This window comes from Choloepus didactylus, chromosome 7, assembly GCF_015220235.1.
Source record: "Choloepus didactylus isolate mChoDid1 chromosome 7, mChoDid1.pri, whole genome shotgun sequence".
Classification (NCBI taxonomy): Eukaryota; Metazoa; Chordata; class Mammalia; order Pilosa; family Megalonychidae; genus Choloepus; species Choloepus didactylus.
The window spans coordinates 119,554,336-119,573,673 of record NC_051313.1 but is presented as its reverse complement, the minus strand read 5'-3'; the positions used below and the strand labels follow the sequence as shown (position 1 = coordinate 119,573,673).

The following is a 19,338-nucleotide window of genomic DNA, read 5'->3' as shown; positions in this document are numbered from 1 at the left end:
CTTTGTTTTATGTTGTCAACAATGCCCAATTTGGTGATATGGATTAAAGTACATAAAAAATTAATTATTGTCACTTACCTGAAAATCTAGAACCATATATAGAAATCTTTTTTTTTAAACTACATCATTGATTTTATTTATGCTTGTGTAATATATATTTAGACATATATCATAGTAGTTAAAATTTGAATTTATTTAATGGTTATTGAGGCTACACATGTCATCAAATGTTTGCTGTTTGGGTTTTCTGTGGTGTGCATTAACTGTACTTGTTATTCAACCATTTGTTAATAAGAAACTTGTTGACCTGTAAAACTGACACAAACATTTTTGGTAGGCCAAAATTGCACTAGCATCTATCACATCATTTCTTCTCTGTTGTATTCTAAGAGAAGATCTGAATGGTTGGGATTAGAGCTCTCTGACTCTTGTAGAAGAGCAAACCACATTTTTTTTCTGGATCCTATTTAAGCTTTTACTCTCTCACCCTTTGCAGTAAGTTTATACCATTTTGGGGCCTAGCAAGAGGTCATACCATTTAATCTCCCTTCTCTTTGTTACATTCTTATTAACTTCACTCTTTTCTTATGCTTATGAATGTCACCTTGGGCTTCAGTATCAAGTACTGGTTTGATAATGATAGTATTTCTCATGAAGTGTATAAATCTATTAATTATTGTTTCTTAATCTTTCACAGTATCATCAATTATCTGTCTGTATCTCACAGATAAAGGGTAGAGAAATGTTAGCATTGACATTTTACGCTGTTGACACTAATAGCAGTAGGGCGCTAAATTAGCTTACATTCTATGGAATTTAGTATTTGAAATGGAACTTACTGATGGATGATGCACGTCCTTTAAAACAGAAAGAAAAATAAAGACTTGAGTAATGTTTGGTACATGAAAATATATCATATAAAGATATTTCTCTAGGTTTGTGAGTTAAAACAAAATTGCCACTCATGCAATATGCAGAGGGTGCCTCCAAAAAGAAATGTCAAGGGAATTTCAAAATAGTTGAGACCATTTTTGTTTAACAAAAGATCATTTTAAGAGTTGATTAATCCTGGACATTTTAATGTTCTATTTGAAGGACCTCTGTTGAGAAAGACTATTCTGTACACTTTACTTTTCATACCCTGGGCAAAGAGAAAATTAAAATCTTTTAGGAAGGTGTTATGATCTTGCCGTATTTAAAACTTTACCCATGACTCTTATCTCTATAGAGATTCCTTCTACATTTTGGTTTAAAAAGACTTTTGTTTTGTTTTGTTTTGTGGTATTTAGTTTTATAATAGGTGCATTTAAGCTTTTCTGAAAATTGTCAGTAATCTCTAAAAAGACTCACTAACATGAGGGTAACACAGGAAGTGAAAGAATAACATTGAGATTTGCAAAGTTGATTATGTCCGTATCCAGACTTATCTACCAAAAGATCTTCATTTTCCACTCACTACTCACAGAAAAGTAACTTACTGGACATTTTCCCAGTTCCTGAAAAACAAACAAAAATAAATAAGGAAGAGTAGTTTGATCTATTACCTTAGGTCTACCTCAAAATACTTTTTGTGTTGTTTCAATTTCTAGTTTTCCTAGAACATGAAGCTTCTAGATTACTACTGTGATCTTTTAATTTGGAAGTCTTAGCAGTAACATAGGTTTATTAAGCATTCTTGTATTCCCTTCTTTTCTATTTTCTATCCTTTTAATGACTCTTACTGTACTGTGTATGAAGTTGCTTTTATTATTTCCTTCTCTCTGTCACCTCCTGTAATTCTGTGACTAATTTTCTTTCCCTGCTTCCAACTGATTTCATTTAAAACATTGGTATTTTTTTCTGTCCTGATATGAGCATTCTAATTTTTTTCAGTAGACAAACCAGTTCTCCTATGCAACAATGACATTTCTTAGTTTATTTTTAGTACAAATCGATGGGATTCAATTACAAGAAAATCACCAATAACTGTAAAATTATTGGCTTTTTGATCTTCTGAAAATGAACAATCTGTTAATAAAATCTTACACAAACTATATTAGTCCAGTGTATTCTAGTGTTTTACATAAAATAATAAACTTACTGGTAGCTGATACGGCGTTTTCTGAAATAGAAAACAAGTAAACATTAGCTCATTTAATTAGCCCATTATTGGACTTAAACACTGTTAGTTTTCCCTTTGGGCCAACTTTTGGAATGACATGCAAGAAACACCAGTTTCTTTGCTATTGTAAATTCAGACAATGAAGCCCTTTATTAAGAGTATAAAATATGCAGCCCTAGGATGAGAAAGAATCTTTGAGTGTCTAGCCACCCAAGATATATTTAACTACTCCTACACACACAAACATACAGAGTCATTCTCTTTTTCTTCCCAGCCTGTGAGACCTTTCAGAAACTGGAAAATTTCTGCTTATTTAACCTTGGTTTGTTGTTTAATATTACTGTATTTATTTTCTCTTTTCTCTCTCTCTCATTTTTCTTCTTTCTCTTCCTTTATCCCAGGTATTCTACACTATTTTGAATAAGAAAATTGGTACAGCTCCCAAATTCTTTGGCCTGTGTTTCATCTTCCCCTTTTAAAATTAATAGACTTTTCATTGTCACCAAAATTGAGTGGAGGATGCTTGGAAGTTAGAATGAAAGTTAATGAAAGTAAGATCAGGTTTTGCATAACTGAATTTAAAAACCTGACACCTAAGGAACCAGTTCTAGACTCTTCAGATTAAAGGACCCAGTAACTGAGAAAAAAAAACACAAAAAAACGCAAGTGATTTACTGGTTGATTCAGCAAAACCTAATTTAGGGAAAAACAGTTGCCATCTATTATTAAATATAGGATTTTATTATATTATTAGCCAAGCTGTTCCTCTATAGTTAGCTACTTAGGAACTTTCCTAAATTTTGATCAGAACATTTATCTCAGTTACAAATAGCTTGCCACAATTTTTTTCTTTTGTAATATTTTCTTCAGTTATGTCCAATATGTAGCTACTGGTTAATCATTTTTAAGTCTTGTAACTTACCTGAAGAAAAACATATTTGTTTCTTTACTACCCCAACAATACTGAGTTTAATCTGCTCATCTAATAAGCACTGAATTATAAATTACTGAGGTTATAATTTGCATTTATTTAATGATTAATGTTTATTTTTGCAGTTTTCCTTTGTGTTCATGTTCTTTAACTATGAAAATCTATAAATGTCCCATGGTGATCTAGATATTTGGGATTTCAATTTGGTTAAATTCTAATTATCCTAATCACATTTTTTCAACCAAATTCAATGACTTCATACTTTCTTACTTTTGTGGAAAAAAGAAGTAAATGTTCCCTCTGGGGCTCATTTAACTTATATTCTTCACTTTTTGTCATGAGTTAAAGCCATTTAAGAACTTAGCAAAATTATTTTCCTTTAAATTCCCTTCTCATTTCACTTTTATTTATGTTACTTGCCTATTTGTATGATTATCACTTTGAGTTCAAGATTAAATTGTTTGATATTAAGAAATGTAAATGATTAGGACAGAATTTCTCAACTCATATCATCCAGTAATCACCGTGCTTTAATTCAGAAGATGAACAGAACTTACCGACAGATGTTTCAGAACCTTTCGAGATACAAAGACAAAACCAGAAAAATAAATAAATACAATTTGTCTTGGACATGGATGATATCAGAGATATTACAGTAGGCTTCCTGGATTAAAACAAAAATTTTCATTTATGCACTTTCTGGGGGATGCCTCAGAATAAAGAAATTGAATAGAGTGAAAGCTTATTTTAAGAGCTGACCCAGTTTTGCAGATTTTAGTATCCTTTATTGGAGGACATCTGCTGAGACTTCTGCAGAAGCAGGTACATTTCTTTAGCTGCGTTATATTCTTGTCTATTGTGGGCAGAAGGTGGAAAATCTTTTAAGAAAGTTGTAAGTTGTTTAAGCATTTCAACTTAATTTTTTATAACCCTTTTCTTATCTCTCAAACTGGACTCTCCATCGTTATATAGATTCCATTCTATAGTTATGGAAATTTTTATTTCTATTGTGTGTGTGTTTCTTTTAGTTAGTCAGAGCATGAAACTCTTCTGCAAACTGTCATGGTCTGAAAAAGTTCTGATTAATGGATAAGGAACCTAGATTGGGAAATATGAATATTATGATTTGCAAAATGATATTATAATGGTCTTCATGCACTGTCTTCTAAAATATATAAATTGAGATATAGGAAAATAACTTACTGGTAGGTTTCTTGGAGATTCCTAAAATACAAAAACAAATGAGTGTGATTGAATGCTAGGAGACTAAGGATCTCCCTATTTTATTTTTCAAGCTGTGCTTTAATATCTAATTCCTTAGTGCCCCACAGCTTCCACTCCTGCCAGTATGGCCAAGTAGGGAACAAAAAATATTGTTTTACGGTTTGGTTGTATCTATTATTTTTATTTTAATCATTGTTAAAATTTATTACAAATTAACAAAAATCTCAGTATGGTAGGGAAAAGAAAGAAGGAAAAAATAAAAACATGGATAGATGCAAGGGAGGTGTCTATATCCTTCCCCTGTGGCACCAACTGTTAGCTGAGATTGAAGAGGCAGCCTTTCTCCTTTCCCTTGAGGTCTAGTGGGAGAAGCAATGGTGCAGGACCTTGCAGAGCTCACTTAGTTCTTTTCATCTTGCTACTAACTTTGCCCCTTATATTTTACTCTCTATGCATTTTTTTTAGCAGAGGGATAATTTCAGCAAAACATTTCTCAGTAGTTCATCAGGACTAGCACATAAGCTGACCTCTCCCTGGAATTTGAGAGACAACTTGCATGCGTGCTTGATCACTTTTAAAATAATTTATTCAACAGTTATTGCTTGAGCACCAATATGGGTTAAGACCTGGTCTAGATATTGCAAATAGAGTGGAAGGAAAGATAGATATGGACCCTGCCCTTACATGGCTAAATGATCATACTGGGGGTGGGGGGTGGGGGATGGGAGTGTGGCATGGGGTTAGGTCAAGCTGGATCTATACCCATCCACCACCCACCATCATCATTACACTTTTTAAAACCCTATTTTAAAAATTTTATTTACAAACACTGAATATCCACATACCTTCCCCTTTCTCCCTTCCCCCTTCCCCTGGTAACCTCTAATCTGTTTTCCAGCTCTGGGAAATTCCCTATTCCTTTCTAATGCTATTCGACTAATTTGGAAATCCTGAGTCTCTTTTTAAAATATCACTTCCTCATCTACTGTCTAGCCTCTATAATACAGTAGGGTGCTGCATTAGAGGTTGCTTTTACATTTTACTTTTCATGATTTTGTTTCATGATTCTTTTCTTTGCCTCTTTATTTTTCTGACTAGCATCCTTTACCTGCTTCCAGTTCATCTCACAAAAAATTTCTTGGTATGTACTTTTTCCCTGTGTGAACCATCTTTTTTGATATTGGAACATGAGTTGTATATTCAGTGGGGTTAAACTTCAATTATTAATAATTCAGTAAAATGTTAGGTTTTTCACTATTGAAAAAGAAAACCGTCAGTTTAATAAAAGTCCTATACATTGTTAATTCGTCCAGTGTATATGAAAATTACAAAAAAAAAATGAACTTACTTGAAGGTGAAGCTGCTTTTACTGAAACACAAAGGCAAGTAAATTTTGTTAATTTGTTGCATGTACTACACATCTACCCATCATTAATCATTCCCCAGGGGTCTTTTAAAATGACATCTAATAAACACCTAGACTTCTGCATTGGTTACTTTGATGTTTTAACCCCAGAAAAAGGAGTCTTATATAAAGAGTATATTACAGTCAGGAACTGGAAGGATTCTTAAGAGTTGTGATCTAGCCACTCCCTCTGGAGTTTCTCCACTGAGTGAGAAGCCTTGCTTGTGTCTCTTTTCCAAAGGGAAACTCGTTTTATTCTATGCTCACCCTTATCTTCTTGGGCCCAGAAAGTTGTCATTAACTTTGTAAGTACACATTGGAGTTTCTTCCTAGTCTCACTAGGACTTTGAGAATGTTCATAATTTGTCAGAATACTGCTCATTTAAATCTGATGGCTTTTCTTTCCCACCCTTTACAGTGTTCTTGTTTTCTGCTCCCCCACTTTGCTTCTCTGTCTTCTTTTATTACATTAACCCTCTAATAATTCAAATAATAAAAGTATGCACAATCTCAGGATTCTTTCTTCCTGATCTTCTCCTTTTTAAAACCAGTGTTTTTCCCCTCTATCCTAAAGTTTATTAATTGATATTTGTTATGTGGAATGAAAGGCAATTGAAAAGAAAATCAGTTTTTGCACAGAGAATTTTAAGAAATTCCACAGAAATAATCAGTTCCACCATCATGTGAGCTAACCAACCTAAAGAAGTGTGAAATATACAAGTAACTTACTGGCTGGTCCCACAGCTTCTAATATAGAGAGAGGGAAAAAAATTGATATTACTCATTATATGACCTTATTCTCTTAATCACCCCATTATGTCTCCACAATTGGGAAATTGGTTTCTTTTCTATATTTTAAGCTATATTTTAGTTCATTACTAAAAATTATTTTTGTTTCCTCTCATGTTTTCTTGGGTAATACCTAATGTGTGGTTATTCAGCCAAGATATTTGAGACTTGCTACTTATTTCTAGAAACTTATATTATCTGTTTTTATGAACTGGCCAATCTTGAGTTTTATCTTTGCCCATCTAATTAGTATTTGTTGTTATATTACACAAGTTTTGCTTAGAATTTAGTGATTAATGTGGTCTGATATATCTTCCAAATTTTTACTGTTAGATTTTTGATTGTATAACTTAACTGTATATGTTCTTTGGTTATTTGTCTACATGATGCAGAATATGGATAGTGTTGGCCTTTGTGAACTGTGCAAACATTTGGGAGTGCAAATGTGCTAAGTAATAGTCATGGTAATTTATTATTCTTTAAAGTATGGAATTCTAACCGTGTTATTTTTTGAGAATCAAAATACTCTGATACATGAAAATATTTTGTTTGTTTTGATCTAAGAGCAGAGTGCTTCCTTAATAACAAAGTGATTATTCTGTTTGGGATTTATTTAAGCTTTTATCTCTTCAAATATTACAGTGGGTTAAAACATTGCCCCAGGTTGCCCTGCATTACAATGGAGTTCTGTGAAGAAGTCAAAACATTTAAATTCCTCTTCCCTATGATAGTCTCATTAATTTGACCATCGTCTTGGCTTAAAGCTTATGGAAAACAGTTGGTTTTCACTACTGTATTCTTGTTTGCTCTTGACAAGGAATTTCAACTAAATTTAGGACAGTATTTCTGTTAAATTATACAATCCATTAATTGGTATGGTTTGTTGGGCTCTTGTCCATTACTTTTATCTAATCTCTCCTCTTCTCTACCAAGTTGTCTTTTTTTTTTTTGGTGGGGGTGGAGGTGGAGTTTAAAGGATTAGCAGGTCATTTACGCCTTCCCATAAACTGTCAGTAATATCTAAAAATGCCGATTCATTGGAGGAAAACGCAGAATATTAAAAGAGTATTAAAATAATTAAAAGAATATTTGCGAAGTTGGACTTGATAACGGTGATTAAGCAAAAGATCTTCATGCACTTGGGTTTTCAAAAATTACTTTGAGAAATGAGAAAGATTCTGGAGGTTCCCTTGGTAGTTCCTAAAGTATAAGCACAAAAAATAGGTTTGTCTTGCATGCATCTAAAGGTCTCCCTAATGTGCCTCTTAAAGTTTAGTTTCAATCTTATTTCCTTATAATATGGAACCTTCCACATCTGCTACTATGGTGTAACAGGAAAAGATATGTAAGTTTGTGGTTTAATTATATTTATTCTTTATTGTTAACTTTGTAGTTTACTTTTGTTTATTTTTTGGCTACTTAAAAGATTCTTAGTTTGGGAGGGAAAAAGTAGAAGAAAGTAGAAAGAAGAATAAGAAATTATATTCCCAGTATTGGGCATGGAAGCGATCAGGGTTAACGAAAGCACCTTTTTCTGCTGAGGGTTATCAGATAGAGAGTTAAAAAAAAAAAAAAAACAGCAAAACAGCGTACTCTTTCTTTTCTCAGCACTATCTAAAATAAACCAGAAACAAGTGACTGTCATAGGTTGCCTGGAGGAGACAAAGTATTTTTAATACATTTGTGTGGACTTTTAATTACTTTACAAAATGAATAATAGTAATTATTGACCACTTTCTAGACCCCAGGCATTGTTCTAAGAGATTTAACTAATTTAATTCACATAGTAACTCTACTTGGATCTACTAACATCATAACATTTTATCATGAAGTAAAATGTCCAAAATCACATAGCCAGATCCCTCCAGAAGTTGACTCTTAAGCAACTAGGCTCCAGTACCAACCCATCTTTGTAGTAAGTTATGCAGACTCTCAGAGTTTCATGCTGGCTGCTTTGGCAAAGTCCTTCTTTACGTTACTTCCTTGAATTTTTTCACTCATGGTATTACTCCCATTTCCTTTATTTTTGGCTGTACTGGCTTTGGCAGTTTGTTAGGCTAGAGATTATTAACCTGGCTCAGCCACAGACCAAATAAGTGACGGATCAGGTACTAAAGTCTAGGTTGGCTTGACTGCACATCATTGTAGCTTGCTCTAGGCCTTATGGAGATAATTGAAAGGATGATCCTTTTTATTTTGTAAACCAAGTATCTAATTGCATGTCTGCCATGTTCCAGCCATCCCAGGTGCTGTGGCTGTGAGGTGAGTAGAGCAAGGCTGTGCTGCTGTTAAGAACTCCGGCCGTCTTGATGAGTCATGGTAACACCCAGCAGCATCAGTGAGAACACAGACACAGGCAGGAGGGTGCCACGCCTACTCTCCTTGATCTCAGTCTTTCCCAGGAACTATTGATATCTTCATTTATAGAAGACTGCCTGGCAATGACTTAATATGTCTTAATGGAACCAGCATGGTGAGGTTGAAAGAAAACAGACAAGAGGATTCAAATCCTAAATATGAAAGATGAGACTGAAATGCTAATGGAAGAAATTGTGGGAGAAAACTTCATGACACTGAAGGCAGGGAAGGACTTTTTAATACCTTCAAAGCATAAAATCAATGTGAGCAACTGAATAAGTCAAAATAATTTATATTCAAAAAGGACCATAGATAAATTTCAGAGACACGTGACCAACTGGGAAAGAGTTATTGCAATGTCTAAAAAGCACAAAGGATCATCAACTAGAGTATATAAGGAATGCCTGCAAACTAACATGACCATAGAAACTCAAAATGACATGAGTACACAATTCACAAAAGGAAAACAAGTATATATAGACATATTTAATATCCCTAGTAAAATGGAAATGATGTTGAAACCACAATAAAGTTCTTTTTTTACACTGAACAGAGTATTATGCAAGTATTGATGTTGGGGGTGAAGGGTACTTTCCCTTTAGGTGGTGTGGGTATAAATTGGAACAATTTGGAAAGTAATGTGGAAGTGAAATTAAGTATGTGCATGTTCTGTGAGTCAGTGATCCGACTACTTTGTTTATATTTTAGAGAACTTTCTCACAGACACGTAACAGGACATTTCCAAATTGTTGGTCACTATGTGGTATATAAGCTTTACTCTCTATATTTTTCTGTATTTCTATATTCTCTTTATATTTTTCAGTCCATCAGAGTAGTTTATACTTTCTAGAATGTTATCAGCAACCCAGCAGGAGAGAGGGAGAAATCTGACCTCTACTCTTTTGCAAAGTGACAGTGGTAGCCTCTCATACAGTGTGCAAGACTAAAACATTTTACAGTAAGTCAACAGAAAATTATTGGGAGTGACTGCAAACTTTTAAAAAAATAAAAACATACTCTTTAATCTGTTTTCTTTCCTTGAACATGTGAAAATATTTAGTGTTGATAATCTTCCTTTCTTTAGAGCATGGGTGGTCTGGGTCCAGGCCCACTAAATCCTCCATGATACATGCTATACTATTTTAGCCCCAGTCCAGGTGGACCTTTGGATGGCTGGGAGGAGCTCACTATTCCTCATCTACCATCTTCTTTTCTCTCAGCTTCCTTGTGGAGATTGAAAACCTTCATGAATTAAGGGTTGCTTCACTTTAAAATTTAGGGCCCTAAGTTTCTTATTTCTATCTTTCCAAGTCCTTCATTTTACCCCCATCTTACTCATTATTTTGGAACATTTAATTGACATCTTGGTTAATAAACTATTAAATACAACCGCAATTGGCTTTTTTGCTCTTTTGACTAATGATTAAACATTTTTCTTTCCACAGATTCTTCATTTAACTCAGGCAATTTGGGGTAATATGAAAGCAGAGGAGATAGAAAGATAGCTTTCTCGGGGCCTATTGAGCCAGAATTGAACTTAGGTATTTTGTGGAACGTACCCTAGACTCTATAGGAGACTGAAAGTCACCAGAATTGAGAAAAATTAGGAACTTACCTATGGGCTGTACAGGCACTTCTAAAAAAACAAACACAGAAAAGAGAATAGTATAGAAAAATCCCCAAAGAGTTTTATTCGTTTTCTAAGGTAAATTTCCCCTGCTTGTGCTATGTATCTGTCATCAGATTGGTACTCACCTGGTGCCATTTTGTTGGGAAAAAAATGGGACGGGGTGAGGGAGGGATCTGGCACTTGTCATCTTCTTTATCTCTTGCCTACATAAAGTCTTGATGGTCACTTTCAGGATGGCTTGTTCTAACTGACCTGGCACCTTGACCTGGCAGCTCAACCTGTTTCTGCTCTTGCCCCTCTACAGCATATTACCCACAGAGTGACCTTCTCAAAACATAAACCAGAACTCATCACCCCTAAGTATCATCATTAGAAGTTTGATACTTTCTAATGGATTCTGTTTCACTTAGCCTAAAATACCAATTTATTTTCATGGCTTCTCCACATTTCTCTCAGCTCACTAGGCTCTGGCCATACCGGCTTTTTTTTTTCCCTTTTTCTCAAGCAGTGCAGGCTCATTGCCATTCTGAGCGCTGTAACCTTTCTGTTCTCTCTCCCTGGAATACTTTTCCCACTAGATATTTGCATAATGGGCTCCATTTTGTTTAGATCTCAGATCAGATGTCACCTCCTCACATCTCTGATCAGTCGAGGTAAATTTACTCTTCTCAGTCACTATGATTATATCACCCCCTTTTATTTTCTCCATATCAGTGATCATTATTTGAAATTATCTTGTGCATTTGTTTGTTTACTTGTTAATTTTCTGTCTCCCTGCAGTTGAATGTAAATTTAATGTGAACAAGAACCTTGTCTGACTACTTTACCATTGAGTTCTCGGCACCTGGTACCAGACATACTCGGATAATATTTATTTATTCATTGCCTCTCTTGCCTGTTAGACTATGAGACGCTTGAGGATAGTTTAATGTATTTTTGTAACCTTGTAACTCAGCACAATGTGTGGTAGGGGGAAGGTATTCTAAGAACTATTTGTTGGATGAGTTGAAGGAGTGAATGAACACAGTTTCTACTCAGAGTCTTTTTTTGGGGACAACCAAGTGCAGTTAGTCAAGGGAAGTGAAATGTGCAGGAAGAACAGTTTCCTTAGTTATGTTCCAGGAGCAGATGGAGCCTGGGCTTTTGGTGCCCATCTTCTGAATGTGCAAGGGGTTTTATAATGTGACGCCCCCTGTTTTATTTCACTTTCTTAAACCTTGCACAGAGTGGGAGAAACTGACTTGAAATTTAAAATTGACTTTCTGTATTAGTCATTTCTTTTCTTCTTCCCTACAACTTAATTCACCTACGGCCCTCTTCAAAATGTTTATGCTGTCCCTGAAAATCATGAGCTTCATCCTTGTTATTATTGAACAAGATAACAGTCTTCTCTATTTACAATATAGGTTAGACTTTCCTCAAAATTATTAATGACAAGTGCTAACATAAAGAAGGAGTAGTTTGTATTAATTTGAATATAGCTAGGAATGAAAATGCAGAATAAGGAACAACCTTCCAGCCCCTGTGGAAACCTAAAGAATATGGAACTTGAAAATAACTTTTGGGTGCTTCAGTTGCTTCTAAAATATAATGAAAAATAAATCGTTTCCTCCCCTGGGATTCCAGGAAGGATACCTTTCAATGCAAGATATTGTATCCTTTTTTTGTGGCATTAAGTACTCTATTATTTGGGAAAAACTGATCTCCTTTTCCTTCCCTTTTCTGAGTTGCTGGAGCCTCTCTAGAGTTCCCTTAGTTTCAGCATTTCAACTAACACTGCCTGTTCTTTCTTTCTATATTCTTATACTTTCATTCTCCTCAGTACCACCAGTGAGTCTGAAACTTCAAATTTTCTTTAAGTGACTATACTAATATCAGGAGTTACTAACTTTGAACTTTCTCTTTGTCATAACCCATGGCTTTTAGATTTTTTCCATATATTAATCAGGAGTCAAGGGAATGATGCATAATAGGGAAGTAGAGGAGCTCAAGAGCTTACAATACATAGATTCTCAAGATCCTGCATCTTCAGCAGTAAAAAAGAAATGTTTTTAAGATTTTAAAGGACTCTTTATATTCTACAGGAAATCAATGGCTACTTGCAATTGACGAATGAACAAGGAGATTTCTATATAGTATTGGAGATACTGCTAATACTAAAATTATTTACTAGATCAAGAACACCTTAGTCATAACTCTTATAATCAATGTAGTCATTGTCTTTTCTGGGTCTGAGCCTTGATTATAAAATTGTAGTTGCCATAATGATTTGCACTGTTCTTTCCTTCCCACCTCTAAATATTCTTTTGTTCTGTGTCATTTTCTGGGAGCGAGTTGATACCTTTGGTAGCCTTCCCTGTGCAGAATGAAGTTCACAGATTTCAGATGCTGAATAAGAACCACTTGATGGTCTATTTCTAAAACAAACTCACAAATGAAGATAAATCTGCAGATTTCACTGTTCTGTGTGGAGGATCTCACTGGAGGCTGGTAAATTCCTTTGTGCATTTTTACTTTCTTATCCAGGGCAGAGAGAAGGGCACACAGAAAAGGTAAGCTATTGCAGCATTTAAATTTAGTGGGGAGGGGGCAGTTCTTGCCTGTCACCCTTCTGTTTTCTCTCAAAGTGGATCTTTCTTCTCTAGATTTACTCCAGTCTTTTTTTTTTTAATAAAGAATTTTATTTGTTTTATGATATTTATTCTTTTAGTTAATCAGTGTCTCCAGCTTCCCTGCGAATTGCCAGTGCCTTCCGAAATTCTGATTAATGGGAGAATAACTCCCATTAATTCTTATTCTCCATAAGAATATTGAGATTTGCAAAGCTGTATATTTTTATGCACTTAGGTTTCCAAAAACCACTCAAACTGAGAAACAAAAATTCAACTTACTGGTGGGTGTTGTGCTAGATCCTAAAACACAGAAATAAACAGGTGAGTGTGATTTGACTGTTAAGAAACGGAGGGTTTCAAATTACAATTCTATGAGTTGTTTCAATATCTAATTTTCTAGGACTCCCAAAGTTTCCATACCTACTATTGTGGATAAGATACAGGGGTTCAAAGTTTGACTATATTTATTCTTTTTGGTTTATGTGATTTAAAAAATATCCTGTTAATTAATAGGATTATGAATATGGGAGAGAGAAGGCATGAGTGAAGAGCCGGTCACTGCTTCTCCTTGGCTCTGCCTCTCTTCTACAATGGACAGCAGTTGACACAGTTTATCACTCCCTCCTTCTTAATGTTTCCTTCCTTGGCTTTTGAGACACCACTCCCTCTAGAGTTAATATGTTCTCCTTATTGACTGGCTGCTGCTTCTAGTTTGCCTTGCTGTTTCTTTGTTGGGTTGTCAGTTTCTTAATGTTGGAGGACCTCAAGGCTCCATCCTTGGACCTCTTCTGCCTGTACCTACACTAACCTAGATGTTCTCATTTTTATCTCGTGGGTTTAAATACCATTTGTATGTCGACAGATTCCACATTTATATCTTCAGCCCAGATCTCTTCCTTGGATTAAAGAATAGGAAAATGAACTTACCCTTGGATTTTGTAACTCTCCCTAAAATAAAACAAAAGGAAGTGAGTGTGGTAGGGTTTGCCTCAGGGGAGAACTAAAGTTCTTGATAGTGTCTTTGCCTGGACTGTAACACCCTTAGAGCACCCAAGCATCCAGTACTAATGGGCAACTTTTGGAATTCTTAAGTAATTATATGTCAGATTCTGTTCCAAACATTTCTTCTGATTTAAATGATTTAATCCTATGAGTCTGGAACTATTATTTTGCCAGTTTTATAAAGGAAGAAACCAGTCACAGAGAGATTAAGTAGCTTAATCAGTAACACAATCTCTCTTATTCTCTACCAGGTCATAGAGCTGATGATTAGCAGAGCTGTGATGTGTACTAGGCAGGTGTCAACGTAATGTCTCACAGAACTATGTTGGCTGTTTGGTTCAGTGTTCCAGTCATTAACCTTAATTTCTTTCTTTAAACTTAATTCCCTTGACTGATTTTCATATACTTTTTGACTCTCATTTCCTTTATTTTCTTTTTCATTTTTTCAACTCTTCTCTGAGACAGAGAAATGTTTTAATTTAGTCACCACTCCAGAGCTTGTAAGTGGCAGATCTGGGAAGTAGGTGAGAAATTTATTTAAGAAATGTTTCTTAATATAAGTTGTGGGGATAGAAGGATGAGAAGAAAACACTGTGCCTGACCCTGAAAGATTTACTCATCTAGGAAAGGAATTGGTCATATAAGCCATAATTGCTTGGAGGGTACATTAACAGAGATAGTAGATGTTCAAAGTGCAAATAAATGAGCACTTAGTGGAAATTGCTCCTGTATCTCTTTATAGGAGACTGTATTGAATAGTCGAAAAAGCCTGAGTTTTGGGATTAAATACCTAAATGGTAAAGGTAAAATTATAATCCTAATGGAAGGAAAGGAGAAGCAAACCAGGATGTTCACTGAAGTACTGTTTGTGGCTCTAGGGAGATGGAGGTAGCTAGGGGTCTGTCACAAGAAGAATGGATGTGTATAGCCCAAACTCTGAAATACTTGGCAGCTCTTGGAAGCAACATGCTAGATATATACACAAGAAAATGGGTATCTCTTAAAAACATATTGTCAAATGAAGAAATAAGAAAAGAAACATGGCCCAAACCACAAAATAATCATGTAAATTTAAGACACAAATTACAAATGTTGGAGAGGATGTAGAGAAATAGGGATACTCATTCACTGCTGGGGGAAACGGAAAATGGTGCAGCTGCTGTGGAAGACGGTTTGGCAGTTCTTCAGAAAGTGAAGTATAGAATTACTGTATGACCCAGCAATCCCACTTCTAAGTATATACCTACAAGAATTGAAAGCAGGAATAGAACAGATATTTGCACACTGATGTTCACAGCTGCATTATGTACAATTTCCAAAAGGTGGAAGCAGCCCAAGTGTCCATCAGTTGATGAATGGATAAACAAAATGTGGTATATATACACAATGGAGTATTATTTGGCCATAAAAAGGAAAGAAATCCTGATACATGTGACAACATGGATGAAGTTTGAAGACATCATGTTGAGTGAAATAAGCCAGATACAAAAGGACAAATATCATATGATCTCACTGATATAAAATAATTAGAATAAGCAGACTCATAGAGCCAGAATCTAGAATGTAAATTACCAGGGGCTGATTGGGGGGTAGGTAGGGAATAGGAAGTTAAGGCTTAAAATGTACAGAGTTTCTAGTTGGGACGATGGAAAACTTTTGGTAGTGGATGGTGGTGATGGTACCACAACATTGTGAATGTAAAAACACTGAGTTACATACTTGAATGTGGTTAATAGGAGAAATTTTAGGTTGTATATAGGTTACAAGAATAAAAATTAAAAAAAATCTGTGGAACTGCACAGTACAATGAATCCTAAGTTAAATCATGAACTGTGGTTAACAGTACAGTTATAAAAATGGGCTTTTATCTGTTGTAACAAATGTACCACACCATTGCAAGGTGTTAATAATAGGGTGGTATGTGGGAACCCTGTATTTTATGCCTGATTTTTCTGTAAAACCCAAACTTCTCTAATAAAAAAATATATTTACACAAAACAAAACTAGGTATTTTTTATAAGACATATGCTTATTCAAGAACATATTTCACATATTTTAGGGTGTGTGCCCATGGTGAAGAGAGGAATGAAAGTGGGGGATGGGATAAAGGGAAAAAAAAACATTAAAAAAAGAGAGATTAGAACAGCTACTTTAGATTTATTTTGTCTTTATTTTCAAGCCTGGACTTGCTTACATTTTGTAAATTCTTTTTCTCTACTATGTCTCAGTTCCTTCAATTATAAAATGTTTCTAAGTAATACCTGGTTCATAGAGTTATTGTGAGATTTAGTGAAAAATATTTATGTGAAATGTTTGGCACTTAGAGATGCTTAATTAAATGTGCGTTTCCTTTTTGCCCTCCTTCTTCCTTTTCTGACTCACATCACTTCTGTTGTTCAGCTTTTACATTATTTAAACACTGCTATGTGACGTTTTCACTGAGCCTCATTTCTTTTATCATTTCTTTCCCACTCTCACCTTTAATGCTAATCATAAAATATACTGTTTTTGCCTCATGGACTAGAAGCAATTCCAGGAGACTGCTAAAATAAACTCTTTATTCCTCCCTGTCACTCCTTGTCCCCCAACTGGACTTTTCATATTCTGAAAATTCAGATTGAAATATATGAGTTTCAAAGTTAGATAACAAGAAATAAAAATAGCAAGTTCAAGAAACTTTCCTAGACACATGTGAAGACACTAGAATTGAAATAATAATAAAATAAAATACTTACCAGGTTGGGGAGAAGACATGCCTAAAAATAACACAGTGAAACAATTTAGATAATAATCATCCAGATTAATAACCTAATTCCTTTAAGTTTTTTTTCCCTAGAGAAACATCATAAATGATTTCTTAAGGTAGAGCCCAAATTCCCAAGTTACAGATTTTGGGCAAGTGTGTTGGGATTTCAGCATTCTGTGTTTTAATATAGGAACAGCTCTAGTACTGTGGTTTCTGTGAACACTCAATAACAAAGTCTTTCAGGGGTGTTGGGATAGGATAGTCCATTCCAGTTTTTTACTTTATCTCTGAGCTCTGATCTCCCTTCAGTGGACTCACTTAAAAACATTTAGTATGTCCATCCTTCTTAATATTTACTCTGGTCATCTTTTTTTTGTCTTTGTCTCACCTACATCCTTGTTCTAATTACTGTCACTGAATAATCTTAGTATATGATTGAAATTTTTGTTATTTACTACATTTCCAGGACACTCTCCCCTTTATGTTAATTATTTCTGGCCATTGAAGTGGTATAATTTTTAAAAACTGGCATCATTAATCCAGTAAGGGGTAAGGAATGTGGCTCTAATCGTTTGCACAAGTGACAATGTTGGCTTCTAATACAATGTTCAAGACCAAAGCATTTTACAGTAAGTCAGTTGAAAAAGGAATAATCTCAGCTATTTTTAGAATAAAAATGCATATGTTTTAATCTTTTGTGTCTCATATATAGTGATTATAGTTCCTGTTGGTGATCTTTTTCTTAGACATCAAGGCCCTAGAACCACCAAATCTTCCATGACAAATCAATCCCATGGCACTGCAGCCCTTGTCAAGACAGACTTTTGGAAGTCTGAGAAAGAAGTCACCCCATCCCTTTTCCTTTCATTTTACTTAAGGGAGTTGAAGCGCCTATTAATGTTAACCTATGGAGACATATATCTGTTGCTTTTTCTGTTAAATCATTGGAAATTTTGCTTTCTGTAATTCATTAATGAACTAAGAGATTTCTATGTAACATGAAATCTGTGGTTCTAGTCATGTAGAGCCAAAGCCCAGACTTTATGAGATTGAAGTATATCAGAAATAAGAAATAGGAAATAACTTACTTTGAAAATCTGAAACTCTTGCTGAAAACGAAAATACACATTCACATATGCACACGTGTACACACACATCACACACACACACAACAGATTATTATTTGGTAAACTGAATTAAGAATAACTTCTCCTAATATTGTTCTAGGGGGAACATACTAGGGAACATTCACAATGCACCAGTTTCTTCTAATCATCTTTAGTGACATTTGGTAGTCACTGAGGATCAAACATGATTCTCAGCAAACTCATTCTGATGGCTCCTCAACTTGATGGACCTTTAGGAGGGGTAAATAGGAGGAGCTTATTCTGTCCTTTAATTTGTTCTCCATCTGCTAATAGAGAAAACATTTCTAGGGCATGTGGAGTTCTCAATGTATAAAGTTCCCTTCCTTTATCTTCATTCCATAGATGTTTCCTTTTCTTCCCCCACATCCTTTTTATTTCTACAGTGTCATTTTTTTTCCATGCTAATTTCCAACTCTGAATACACTTTTCAGGATGATCATCTTGTTTGCTATTGATATATAAAAGTTTTAAATGTTTTTGCCCAGGGCAGTGTTACTCCATAATATTCTATCTCTTAAAAATTATCATTGGCATGGGACAATTCTAAGTAATGATGGGAAAAAGAAAAATGAGTATCAAGATTTTCAAAGGCTGGAAATGACAGCCCTCAGATATTAGGAAGATTGGGGAATATCATAGATCTGAAGTAGACAAGAAACCAATGAATTGTAATACCATTGCTATAAAATAGAAACAAAAGCATTTCAGTGTGATTTGTTTATAAAATGCTAAACAGTTTGTATTGAAGATTTTCCTATTTGTTCATCTATTTATTTGTATAGTGAATATTTGTTCAGGATCTCCTAAGTACCATACTAGGTACTAGGGGGTACAACAATAAACAAAACTGACACTGCCTGTGTTCTCACAGAGTTTACAGATTGGGGGCAAGAGTGAGAGAAATAGACTTCTTTGGAAAGTATGGCAGTGTTTCCTTCCTTTTACTGTAGATTTTAAACAATGACAGAAAGACACAATCTCCCTCATTTCCTTTTCCTCTCAGCTACTACAGCAAGGTGAGTAACTTTTTTCATGAAGGCAGTTCACAGGAAAGTAGTTTTTCCTTTAACATTTTAAATTGGAAAATAAAATATACATCCCAGAAAGATGATAGAATATAAATGGATAGGTTAACAAATAAATACAAAATGAACATTCATATGATATCATCCAAGTTCAGAAATATTATTTTGCCAGCAATCTTTTGTTACCATCTATCATCTTCTTGATCACACTCCCTTCCTCTATCCAAAAGTAACTTTTTCTGTTTTTTTTTCCCTACTTTACTTTAAAGTGCTTTCATCTAAGTCCCTGAGCAATGTAGTTGAGCTTAGTTTTTTTTTTAATTAGAGAAATTATACATTTACAGAACAATCATGTAGAAAGTACAGA

At 34.7% G+C, this 19,338-nt stretch overlaps 1 protein-coding gene across 1 annotated transcript in view; it reads right to left on the bottom strand.

Moving 5' to 3' along the window:
* Nucleotides 1-19,338, bottom strand: part of LOC119539878 (spore wall protein 2-like) — a 58,948-nt gene that overhangs the window by 29,386 nt on the left and 10,224 nt on the right. The window contains exons 2-13 of the mRNA XM_037843724.1: nt 17,887-17,907; nt 16,788-16,808; nt 13,978-13,998; nt 13,330-13,350; nt 10,424-10,444; nt 6,391-6,408; nt 5,605-5,625; nt 4,236-4,256; nt 3,590-3,607; nt 2,081-2,101; nt 1,479-1,496; nt 840-857 (exon numbers count right to left, since the gene is read on the bottom strand). Coding sequence (XP_037699652.1) covers nt 840-857; nt 1,479-1,496; nt 2,081-2,101; nt 3,590-3,607; nt 4,236-4,256; nt 5,605-5,625; nt 6,391-6,408; nt 10,424-10,444; nt 13,330-13,350; nt 13,978-13,998; nt 16,788-16,806 — 217 coding nt within the window. The 5' untranslated portion in view covers nt 16,807-16,808; nt 17,887-17,907. The remainder of the gene's footprint in view (nt 1-839; nt 858-1,478; nt 1,497-2,080; nt 2,102-3,589; nt 3,608-4,235; nt 4,257-5,604; nt 5,626-6,390; nt 6,409-10,423; nt 10,445-13,329; nt 13,351-13,977; nt 13,999-16,787; nt 16,809-17,886; nt 17,908-19,338) is intronic.